The sequence below is a fragment of the Alligator mississippiensis genome, chromosome 6 (assembly GCF_030867095.1).
Source record: "Alligator mississippiensis isolate rAllMis1 chromosome 6, rAllMis1, whole genome shotgun sequence".
NCBI lineage: Eukaryota > Metazoa > Chordata > Crocodylia > Alligatoridae > Alligator > Alligator mississippiensis.
The window spans coordinates 47,590,928-47,603,943 of record NC_081829.1 but is presented as its reverse complement, the minus strand read 5'-3'; the positions used below and the strand labels follow the sequence as shown (position 1 = coordinate 47,603,943).

At 39.0% G+C, this 13,016-nt stretch overlaps 1 protein-coding gene across 8 annotated transcripts in view; it reads left to right on the top strand.

The window, feature by feature from the left end:
- The window catches only part of ANK3 (ankyrin 3), a 731,099-nt gene that overhangs the window by 558,779 nt on the left and 159,304 nt on the right, over positions 1-13,016 (top strand). For all 8 annotated transcript variants that reach the window (XM_059729850.1, XM_059729852.1, XM_059729851.1 and 5 more), the window contains 4 exons: positions 4,577-4,774; positions 7,856-7,954; positions 10,596-10,694; positions 11,925-12,023. In XM_059729850.1, the coding sequence (XP_059585833.1) occupies positions 4,577-4,774; positions 7,856-7,954; positions 10,596-10,694; positions 11,925-12,023 (495 nt within the window). The remainder of the gene's footprint in view (positions 1-4,576; positions 4,775-7,855; positions 7,955-10,595; positions 10,695-11,924; positions 12,024-13,016) is intronic.

The window sequence follows — 13,016 nt, the reverse complement described above, 5'->3', positions numbered from 1 at the left end:
TGATGAAGATACTGAAGAGTACAGATCCAAGGACCAAACCCTGTGGGACCCCACTACCCACATCCTTCCAGGTCAATACCGACCCATCTACTATCACCCTCTGGGTGCGACCACTAAGCCAATTTGCCACCCACCGGACCATGTAAACATCTGTATCACAGTCTCTTAATTTATTTATGAGAATGGGATGTGATACTGTATCGAAGGCCTTGCTAAAATCCAAGAAAACATCATCCACCTCTACTCCTGCATCTAAGCATTTTGTGACCCTGTCATAAAATGAAACCAGACTGGTCAGGCATGATCTACCTGTTATGAAGCTATGCTGGTTTCCCTGCTGCATTGTTTTTCCCTCTGGACTCCCACAAATATGATCCTTCATAATCTTTTCAAAGACCTTTCCAAGGATGGAGGTGACACTGACTAGTCTACAATTACTCAGATCCTCCTTCCTCCCCTTCTTGAGAAAAGGGACCACATTGGCCCTTTTCCAGTCCTCCGCGACCTGACCCGAGTGCCACGAGTGTTCAAACAACCGTGCCAGTGGTTCTGCTATGACACCGGCCAATTCCTTCACTACTCTTGGATGCAGCTCATCCAGGCCTGCTGACTTGAACACATTCAGTCCATCCAAGTGACTCTGCACCAAGTCACCCTCAACAGTTGGTGATCTAGTGTCCCTCTGATGCCAGTCTAGCCCATTAGGAGACTTATCTTGACCCCTGTTCAGGAACACAAAAGCAAACAACCCGTTGAATAGATCAGCCATGCCCCCCTCGCCCCCCCCCACCCTATCTGTCACTAATTGCTCCCCCTTTTCCCTCGTACTGAGATAGTCTCCCTCTGCGCCTGAAGGATCACTTCCTTTAGAAATGACCACCCTTCCTGGACTCCCATTTTGCCAATACTCTTATCCTGCAGTGCATCATTGACTAGACTCCTAAGCAAACTGAAGTTAGCCTTTCTAAAGTCAAGCACTTCCACCCTACTAGTTATCTTACCCACCCTACACTGTAGGATGAATAATTCTCTTTTAATCAAGTCATAACTTCCTGGAAATAGATAAGTCTTCAGAAAGCATGTTAACTTTTATACTTCTCAAGTGATAGAAAAAACTCTTTCACTATAAGAGAAAAGCCTGAAGGCTGATCCATAACCAAGTTCTTAATAGCTCCTAGCAGAGTGCCTAGTGTGGTGTTTGCCATTTTCACATTGCCATATCCTTAGTTTTCTTCTTAGAGGAGGCAGAATGGCCTAATAGCCTGGGAACAAGGAATCTGCATTCTAGTCTTGAGTATTCTGTATTGGTGCTCGCAAACCTAACAGTACTGGTACTGCATGACACCTGTGGCACCCTTAGAAGGACCTCCACTCTTATTGCAGTAGGGGCACAACCTTTTTTGGCAGGTGTGCTATAAATTAGCCCATATCCTTTCCAAGTGCCACTCTGATCCCCTTCCCTTGCCTGAGCTGCTGTTCTGCTTTCTGCTCCCTGTCCTGTGCTCCCTGCCCAGTCTGCCTCTGTGTTTTTTGCTTCCTATCTTGCATTCCTTGCTCTATATGCTGCTCTGCTTTCTGGTCCCTGTCATATCTGCCACAGTACTGTCTGTCCCCACTCCGCTCTGCTGCATGCCACAGAGGGGCTGCCCTTGCCACAGGTAATTGGGCAAAGTTAATCATTTCTGTGTGCATCAGTGTCCATGTTTTTAGAAAAGGTGAAGTCAATTAAACTGAACCCTCTCCCCAGCATGAAACATGTTAGCAGCTACAGAGGAAGCCTAAAAATTGCTATGTAAGAGCTAAGTGTCATCTTTGTTACTGGTTTTCAATACCATGAATCTTTGCCAGTCATCTCTTTGATGTGGAATTTGATCTGGTCATCTACTACTTTTCTTCTCAAGCATCATATAACTATCCATAGCTTGCTGTATTTCCATGGGTGTGAATAAAGTACATTTGGAGCCATTTCAAAAGAGGGGAGGGACTCTTCTCCAAGCCCTGCAGCAGCTGTTACATTCTAACAGTTAAGTGTGCAGGAGCTGGGAGCAATACAAATGCAGGGAGCAATACAAATGCAGCAGAACAGCTCCAACTTTAATACTGGTTCATCTAAGGTTCAAGTTGGAGCAGTTTTGCTACATTTATATCACTCCCAAGTTGTACATCTGTAATTCTTAGAACATAACATCTGTTGTCCACTCCTGATCAGCAGCTCCCTTTTAAAAAAAAAAAGTTCCATATGCACATTTGTCCAAAGTTGGCATGTGATCTTCCCTGATTTCTGCTCAGCTCCTTCACATTTTATGTTCCCAGTGGCAATCCAGTACTTTGGTAACTCTCATCTAGAGTGGCATGGTGCCCTGCAGTGCTGTGAGATCCTTTTAAGAGTGGCCAAAAAGTCATACTACTATCACAGGAGTTCACATAGCTGCTCCATCTTGGGATCCCAAAGTACTGCTTACAGACATTAATGAATTATGTCTAACAACATGGATGTGGAAGGGGGAATAATGTTCTGCCCTGTACTTTTATTTTACAGGTGGGCAACACAGGTACAAAAATATTAAATGATTTGTCTAGACTATCACATTTTATTGATAATCTAGCAAAACCAAGAATAAACCCCATTTTGGGTCTTGTGCTTTAACCAAAACACCAGTCTTCCATCATCCTTTACTTGTCCATTGTGAAATTTCTTTTCAGTCTGGGTCTGTACCCTGGTCTTTTTGCTCCTAGTTATACTTTTCTGGTCCTGAAAAGATTTTCTCCAGTTTTCTGCTAACTTTCCCATATTAGTATGCTCCTTGATGACCTCTGCTCCCTTCCTACATTCTCTTAGCCTCTACTCCTCACATTTGTCTGCTGGATGTTTTGATCTTTTCCTGACTCCTTCCCACACATTTCTACTTTATCTTTAATACATAGTTCCTTCCCTTATAGCTACCCTTGAGACTCTGAATACCTTCCATGCCTTCCAAGTTGTCCCACTCAATTATGGATTATACACGTGCGATGGATTCACTGTTATTGTTTACATTTCACTAAATATTTAACAGTGCACAATATTTAATGGTGCCTGCATCTTCTAGGTAATTCTCATTGTAATCAGAATCGCTTAGAGGAATTTGTCACATCAGCAGTTCTCAAGCTGTTGTCTGGAGAGCTTTGTTATGTAGTGCTAACTCTCCCCTTTGTTTTAAATTGCTAAATCACATTAAAAGACAACTAAAATGTATCAAATACTTTCCAAATATCAAGTAAATAACTGCAGTAGTTCCCACTGGAAATGGAAAGGGAGCTGATCTGCATCATTGTGTACAGGAAGAACCATGATCATGAGTCCTATGCTAAGATGTGATCCAGCTGAGACTGCTTTAAAATTATGTAATTCAGATGCCATGCTTGTTTTCACCTTCTTTCGTTCTTCTTTGCTGCTTTTTAACATGTATTTTGTCATGCATTTGCTCCTTTTTTGTAATTTTTGTCATTTCTCATATCATATGGCCTATTAGAAAAAAGAAGGCCTTGGTTTCAGAAAGTCTGAGGAATACAGCTACTGAGCATTTATATTGGTGTTTTGCTTATGTTATCCATGGTCACATGAGGGCACCACATCTGTGAGAAAGAGTTTAAATTTTTCTTGGCAGTGAGTCTGCGGTATTTTTAGATCTAAAAGCCATATTTCAGCCATCTGGGTTACATTATCACCAAGATAATTCATTACTATGATAGTAAGTGAAATGGAATCTGTTTTCATTGAGTATACATAATTGAATCATTGAATCTTTAAAATTTACAGAATGCTTTTGGCTTTAGAATGATAAAGCTAAATAACTGGCAGTTCAAAATGTAGATGGTAGTTTTTGGTACTGTATCTAGTTTAAGAAACCAATGTGCATTTCTTCAAACAACATCCATTTGTACTTGTGTATTTTTTTCTATGAAACAGAATCAGTCACTGAGAATTCTGAGAGAATAATTCATTTCTGTCATTGGTGTGTGTGCATGTGTTTAATTTATTTTAATGTGACTAATGATTCAAAGATAAATTCATATCTGACAGATAGTTTCCTAAGTGTTGTATGCAGTGCAAAAAACAATTCTCAAATGCAGCTATTGTCTCCATAGAAATCATAGCTCTTTCCATTTGGCTACATCCAAAATTCCTTACACAGGTTTTACTTTGTCCTTGTTTACTTTGTCCAAAGTTTTGTTGGTATAGTAAGGGTGATGTTAATATAGTTATATAATTGTAATGGTATTTATATATGGGTATAACCTCTAGTATAGATGATCTAGCATAAAAATGCTCCTGCTTGTTAGATTCATATGACTTAGGACACCCATATACTAGTAAAAGCTGATACAAGCTGAGGGGGAGGGGACTAGTATAGATCTGGCCATAGTTTTTGTTTTAAGCAGACTTCAGAATTTGGTCCAGTGCATTAATTTCCATTTGATGTAGTGTGGGATTTCACATAACAATAGAGCTTGTAAAGCTGTGCTTCAAAGAAAGTTTTCAGTCACAAATGTTTTCATATATCTGTCTATTCAGTTAGTTTCTTTTTGTTTACAGAATGGTTTGTCTCCGTTGCATATGGCAACACAAGGAGATCATCTAAACTGTGTTCAGCTTCTGATTCAGCACAACGTGCCTGTTGATGATGTCACTAATGACTATCTGACTGCACTGCATGTTGCCGCCCACTGTGGCCACTACAAAGTTGCCAAGGTTCTCTTGGACAAAACAGCTAATCCTAATGCCAAAGCACTGGTGAGTACACAAGGGCTTACTATTCACAGCTAAACATTCTTTCAAAGTTGTAATGCCTAATATTTGTGTGTGTTTTTTCTGTTTCTTGAAAGTTGACAGGAACTGGCATTCAGTGAGGGTAATACACTGTATTTGCAGGGAGTCCACAAAAATAAAATGCCATTCTCATTTGTTGACATTCTTTGTGTTATCTACATAAAGCTTTATTTGTGTTCAGGGTGATGTATTGGGTTTCTGGTGTAAATAAGAGCCATCCTTACCTTTTGATGGTTTGTTGGGATTTAGGATAGACTGGGGGACTGACATCTTAACTAATACAGCAGTTAGTTTGAAAGAGATTCTGATTTTCTAATATTTGGCAAGAGGAATTGAATCTGCAGCCTTTATGAAATAAGAAAAAGTAGCATAGCAAATATCCACAGCATTCTATGACTTACTGAGTGACATCTTTTTGATAACTTTTCTATATTTAAAAAAAACAGCCAGCCAACCCAACACTACAACTGTTATTACAAGGAAACTGCTCCCAAAATGCCTGTACTTTGTCCTGAAATATACTGATGGCTTACCATCTTAAAAAATCTGTCTTTATAAATGTATCTTTAATAGCCATCCCAAACATATTCAAATTCTTACATTAATTATATTTTGGTTTTATATTTATATGTTGTTATACCCATGTCAGTGCTATGCAAGTATTGATTTTCTAAATACATCATGAGTATAGAACTCCAAACCTATGCAAAATCAGGGTGGGTTTGAGTTCTTTTTACAAATAGTTCTGATTCAAAAGCTTCTTTTCTTTCAGCCGCTCAGTTCTATCTATTCCCTCATCTTACTTTTCTTGTTTTGCAAGAGTGGTAGCATTGTACTATATAGGTTCCTTTTCTCTCTCATTGGTAAGGGAGCTCCTAGGCCTATATTACTTAGTGTTGCCTTCAGAAATAACTGATGCCTCATTTCATGTTTCAGAACATTTGGAGCAAGCTTGAAAGAGAGTAGGGGTGTGAGAAATGGACAGTATTCAATTTGGATTCGGATTCGGCCCAATTTGGGGGACAGTGATTCGATTCGCTGATTCGGATCACTGATCTGATTTGATTCAGCTGAATCTGAATCGAAAGATTTGATTCTGATTTGGAGAATCAGTGATTCGGCCATAGATGCAGCTTTATATGTTTTTTCTATGTACCTCAATGTACCAGGTGCAGCTCGTGAACGCTGAGGTGGTGGGGCAGATGGAGTGTCTCACAGGAGCATGCGGTGCGCTCAGTGGTGGACCTGGAAGTGGAAGTGGACCCCCCCCACCACACCCCCTCGCTCGGCAATCGGCCACGAGGGGGACCCCTGGGAACCCCCAGACCTAAGAGGCACCAGTTACCGAGCTGGAGGGGGGGAGGTCCCCTGCATGCTCTCTCAGGGACCTGGAAGCGGACCAGAAGTTCTTCTGGTCCACTTCCGGGTCCACTGCCAAGTGTGTGAGGGACCCCACTAGTGCTCCCATGGGACACTCCACCCTCCCCACCATATCAGCATTCACAAGCTGTGCCTGGTACCTTGAGGTATGTAGAAAAAACATATAAAGCTGTGTCTATGGCTGAATCATCGAATCTCTCCAAATCAAATCGGAGGCTTCCAATTTGATTCAGAGAGATTAATGGGTGTCCTGATTTGATTTGGATTTGAAAATTTGGCTGCTGAATTAGGCCAAATCTCCTCCAAATCGAATCAGCGACCGAAGCTTTGCACAGCCCTAAAAGAAAGTATTCAATCACTGCTCTGCTTAGAAAGCTTACATGTTATTATTCCTTAACTCATTTGCATAAAGTTGAGTTCTTAGCATAAAGAATGAGATGGGACTAAAGAGGGCTTTAATAGCACCTCCTGTGTTCCATGACAAGCCCCTAGTATAATTTGAGCAATCACTACATTCTAACAATTTCCTAAAGACACGACCTGACTAAAAGTAGGTAGAATCCAGTGTACTCTGTCCAAGCCTTTCCCTACTTAGATATTCCTAACATGCCCAATATCCTAGAAGACAAGGGAAAACGTTAAAGTTACTTGAGTAATTCACTAGCTAAGGAGCCTCCTTCCATTAAGATATTCTTCAACAGGCAATTCTGTCCCACATGTTGTGACTGTCTTCATTTCTGCCCATTTTTCAGTAATTTAGTCTAGTCTTAGCCTAGTTCTTATGCTATGCTGGAGGGATGAATTACAATGTTTACCCTAAACTGGAGCAGACAGTCACACTGACCTCATGCTATGAAGTATCTAGAGTTCTTTATTAGTCAGTAATGTAGCTAATTTTGATCTGATATGAGGTTCAGTTCTGTCAGCTGTTTTTAAAACTGTTCTGTGATATGTATTCAGAATGGCATCAATGTTCAAGAGAATGTTGTAAACAATGCTGCATCATTCTTGGATGGTCTGGACATCTTTCTTGCTTCAGCTGAGTTCTTATTTTTTCACCACAGACAAGGTGCTAGCTTTAAATCTGCACAATGCTACATGTGCAACTATTTTTCCTTAAAAGTATATTTGCATATTATTATCACATGACAAACAAATCTTATTGAAATTAAGTGGCACAAAATTCATGAGGGGCAAACATTTCAATAAATAACCCTAAAAGAAATAGATCTGTTCAACTATCTACGTTTCTGGTTCACTGATGGTTATGAAAAATTAAAAACAAAACAAAACACAACAAATATTTTGGGTTAGCCCAAAATGACTTTTTAAAAAAGTGTAGGAAAATGAGAAGTGAAAAGAAAATGGGTAGAATGAGCTTTTTAAAACATTTGATGAAATGAAAGAAAGTTTCAAAACAAAAAAATGCTCTTAATGGAAAAAATAAAATGTTTAATTTTGAAAATGTCAAAATGAAACATTGCAAATTTTCTAGGTATTTCTGCCTTTGTTTTTTTGTTTTACATGAGCAATTCAGCCAAACTGAAACAAGTTTTTGTATGTTCTGGTATTGCTGAAAAATGTTTCAGCTTCAGAAAAACCCATGTACCATACTTTAGCAATGGCAAAGTTGGTGCCTGAAAGTACATCTTTTCTCATTAACAGAATGGCTTCACACCTCTTCACATTGCCTGCAAGAAGAACAGAATTAAAGTTATGGAGCTTCTCCTGAAACATGGTGCATCTATCCAAGCTGTAACTGAGGTAAGGCATTGTTTGCACATGCTGCTTTGTTCCTAGCCCAAATATACCATCCAACTATATTATGCATGGACATTGGTTGAGGAACATACATTATTACTGTTTAAAATGATTTTTAATAAAATGCAAGTGATTTAACAAATACTGAAATTAGAAAGTAACTTACTGTTGCATATCAGAACACTTGCAAAAATAATGGATTTCAGCTCCCAGGAATTATATTTAATCAAACATATGGGGCAAATAAAAAAAATAAGATCTCCGCATTTGTATCTGCAGTTTTAAACATATGAGATGAAACTGGCAAATATGCAGCAGGCCAGCACAAGGTGCGTGTTTCACTAAAATCTGGTTTTGAAAGGTTATTTAATTTATTAATTTATTGTAATCCAGTCACAGTAATTTGTCACGACAGATCAGATGGAGAGCCTATTATTGTGCTGTTACTTGGTCCTGTATATGATTGTGCACATAAAATTATGGGCACAAATTTGGAAGTTGACTGAGACCAGCTGAAAATTTGTTTCTTACATATTTACAAAAGCCCCATCAATTAGCAATAAAGGTCACTTGTACAAAGGTCAAGTCAAGTTAGAAAAGGATTAGCTGTTCCATTGGTTAAATTGAACAAGATATAATAGGCAACAGTTTACCTCCCAAAGCTTTGAAGTGTGGATTTATTTATTTCAGGTTTTCAGATAATTCAGTGGCAAATTACAGTGCCTTACCTAACTGACAAGGTGGTAATTGGAGAGCTTTTTCTACATAAGGACATGGTGGTTTGAATGAGGGTCTAACTAATGCTTCTGCAAAGGAACAGACATCTGATCCCATTAAAGGAATCTATTCTAGTTATGACCTCCACACCATGGGAGTTATGATCCAGTCTTCAGGTTCTAGCTTTAAGCTCTTTAAGCATGTAAGTGAGAGACACACAGTGAAAATTATGTATTGAGATGCTGTGTTTGTGCTCCCTATTTATGGTTTCATCACTATGGAAATAGGTAGTTCATCCAACTCTTTTCCACATAGTGCAAAGGAGTAAAAATAATTTAAAAGAATGAGAAAGAATTGCTCAACAAAGTTGGCAGCAGCAGTGTTTTGCCTTCCACTTGTGTGATGGGTCACCAGTGTATTGCAATGAGCTGCCAAGATGAAGTTAGAAATAGCACATTTAAGAGTCTCTACATCTGTAGTCAAAATAAAGGTGACAATCTCTCACCTGGCTGCCAGTAAATTATCCAGACACTCACACTGTTCTTCCCCAAAGAAATCTGAAGAGAACCAGGCTCCAGTGTTTTAGGGTTCTCAGGGGTAGGATAATTGAAAAAGTTAGTCCCAATTGTGGTGTGGTATTGTCATCATTTCTGTACAGCTAACTATCTATTATTGTAATTTTTTTTATATAGATCCTATATCTTTCACAGTAGGTTTCATAATTCCAACTCACTGTTCTGGTGGAATGGCATCATGGAGACCATTCCCTAAATCAAGAGATCTCTACCTCTTATTAACTGATCTCCTCTGTCCCTTGCAGCAACACCCCCTCAAGACATATTGGGCCTCTGGCTGACTTCCACTTCAGCTGTGTAGCCACAGCTGTGAAGGGGACTTGGAGGGTGCTAATGCTACTTGGAGAAATATTAACTATTAATTGGATTTCTGATGCAAATTCCCTAGGGTCAGTGCAGGGTGAGTACCCTGGTGAATTGCTGCTCCCCTTTCTATAACTATATATCCTGTGGACAGTCAACACTATGGAGTTCCAGTGATAGAGCACCATCCTAGGAAAGGAGGGACTACTCTGCACATGTAATACTCTTCACCCTCCACTCAGCTAAGATGCAGTGATTTGAACTCCCCTCCTGTCATAGAGGCAATGGGATGAAGTTGATCTACATGATAAATAAGCATTATCCTTAATCCAGGAAATTAATGGCAACATTTAGGAAAAAAGGCTCCACTCACCTTTTAGATGCCTTTTTAGCAAAAATTGTATGTTCATATCAGAAATTATTCTATTCATTTTATTTTCTGGTCCAAAATTGGTCTGTGATGATTTTTTTTTTTACCTTCTTTAAAGATGAGACCATTTATCATAGCAGCAGATGTTTAAGTGGAAGAAACATTTTGGCCTTCTAAGTAATCTTTATATTTGAAATATTGCTGACATTCAAAATGTTTGTTATTAATACCCATCAAGCATAACTACATATAAGTTTCCCGTTCTGCATGTACTTACTTTGAAGTATGCAAATGTTTTCACTTACAGCTCAGAATCTGTGTAAGTCATGGCTGTCCAACTGGTGGTCCATGGGCCACATCCAGCCCACTAGGAGTTAATTTTTGGCCCTCACCTGGGCACCACTTCTCACATTGCTGCTGCTACCACTTTTACCAGGGTCTCTGAGTTTTCTTTCCTCCTCCATCTTCCACTTCCTGCCCCTGTCCCTGGGGGCAGGATGGCGGGGCCCACAGCCTGTGGACAATCAGAAGTTGGACAGCCCTGGTGTAAGCCTTTAAAAGATGAGGCGAGGAGATTGAAGCATATTTATTTTAAACAAGTCAGTTTTTCCTCTAAGATAGCAGTATTAAAAAAAGATCATATAAAATTAGATGGTTAATTTTGTCTGTCTGTTTTTAGTCGGGCCTAACTCCAATCCATGTTGCTGCCTTCATGGGACATGTAAATATTGTATCACAATTAATGCATCATGGTGCATCACCCAACACCACCAATGTGGTAAGCAACAGTTTTATTTTCAGTAACATGTAAGTGAGTGAGAATATCTGGTAATGACATTTATTAAGGGACCCGATACTGGAATGTGTCAACCACCTCTATAAAGCTCTTATTAAAAACAGTGGAAATTTCTTTGCACCACTTGAGATAAAAAAAATTCTGTTGTAGTTCTATTGTAAAATATTTCTATTTATTTTCCTGTATGCCAAGATACAGAGTTAGTACTCGCTCAGAGCTTTTTGCTTATCATTGGAGATGTGCACATCTCTGAGTGTCTCATCCATAGTACACTGAGGTCTTGCCATTTCAGGCCAGTTCTATTGTTGCCAACAGATTGCAGCAGATTGTCAGGACATATTGCATGTGTCCATGCTGCCATAAAAGTGCACTCCTACTGGATGTGCACCACATGCTCCGAGGCTCACAGTGAGTTTGTGAGAATAAAGCTGCTGTTAGATGCATCTTTGAAATTGAAGGCAAAGAGCAAAAAGTATAAAGATGTCAAAGCTTTTTAACAATTTTGCATTAAAGGCTCCCTTTAACATTCTGATATAGACACAGTTAAAAGAAAGTATTGTATTAAAGGTTTGTTGTATACATCTTGTTAAATTATATGCGCAGGCAAGGCCATTTAGAGAGTTTGGAGAGAGAGGTTTTAAAAGGCCCTATGAAGTACAAAAATCTAAAAAGCAATTTCCCTCTTGAAATTGTTCTTGTTTATTTGGCGATATATCTTTTGTTAAACCAATGAAGAATTGGATTTATATACCTCATGGGATGGGGGTAGGGGGAGAGTTCCTCTTTACTCATCCAAATGACATTAGGGGCATAGAGCATAACAGCAGGGAAGCCAAGAAAAGTCTGACATCTGATTGTAAAAAGCTTGAAATGGTTTTAAATGTTCAGCCAACTGACTGGTCATTTAATTTGACATCATTTTAATGCTACAAGTACCCTATAAGTGAGCAAGATTTTTTTCTCTTCTCAACAAAATGAAATAGCACAAATGTACCATTATATTGGGAAAATGTTGCTGGAATTAATCACTGTACAAGACAGATCTATAGGTCAAATATTGATTTGCTTCCACATTTCTGTTCACAAAGAGATCCTAAAATATTCCTCAGAGTGATGGTTTTAAACTGGGTCACAATTTCTTTTGTAGTCATAAAACATCCTTTTTTGTTTGTTTGTTTGAATCTTTGACAATATTTTGGTTTCACTTATTAGAGAGGAGAAACAGCACTACATATGGCTGCCAGAGCTGGCCAAACAGAAGTTGTTCGATACCTAATACAAAATGGAGCTCAGGTAGAAGCTAAAGCTAAGGTAAGATGTGCACACATAGCACAGCCAGGGAGTGAAATGATCTCCCACCTACCCAAGGGGAGGGAATGAGGAAATGAAACCAGGTATTGATCTTTATACTGGGGTAATGGCAATTTTTTTGTACTCTGCATATTACCAATAAATACATTAAAACATACTTTCAAAGAATATTTCACAAAAAAACTCCTCACAGCGCTGGCATCTCAAGGATACCTTGAAATTAGATACAGCAGTCTTGTGGAGAGGATAGAAATGGGAGCTGGAGTGTCACTGTTCCAACACATAAAAATGTCATTGGTACCATCAGAGGAATAGCAGTTTACCTGTAGGGATTTTTCAGAATTCAGGAGAGCTAGTGTAGAGGTGGGTAGATGAATGTGGATGTCCCAACTGGAGTAAGATAGCTATCACAAAGGAAGGGAGAATTAAGATGCCTTCACAAAATTGAACACTCCAGAGATCTGTACTGGTGCAGGCTGTGATACAGCCCATCAGCAGCCTAGATAAAACTACCATAAATTAAAGTACACCTATATCTGCTCCAATTTATCTCTCTAACTGTGTTAGTTCCTGTGTCCCATCAGTCATTCTTGAATGTTGAGGTGTTGTTGATGCATCCTTAGTACAGCCAGTGACAGCCACCAAAGTAGGACAAGCCCAGGCAATGTAAAGATATATGATGCAAGATTTTAGTAAAAAAAATCCCTGGGAAATGCAAGAATCCAGAATAACAATATATAATAGCACTATATTTAAGAGTATAAGATAGGGGTGGCTGATAAAACTGAACCCTTGTAAAAGAGAGAGGGAGACAAAGAGACTTGAATAGATTTTTATGGAATGATAGTGAAGGCACAGCTACATTTAGTCTCACTGATACTGGCCTTGCTGCCAGAATGCTTTGAATAAAGTTTGTGTAACTTGAATGTTTAAAACAAATATCAATACAGAATTTACAGAAACCAATACAGAAAAAAGGGAGAAAATAGCTAT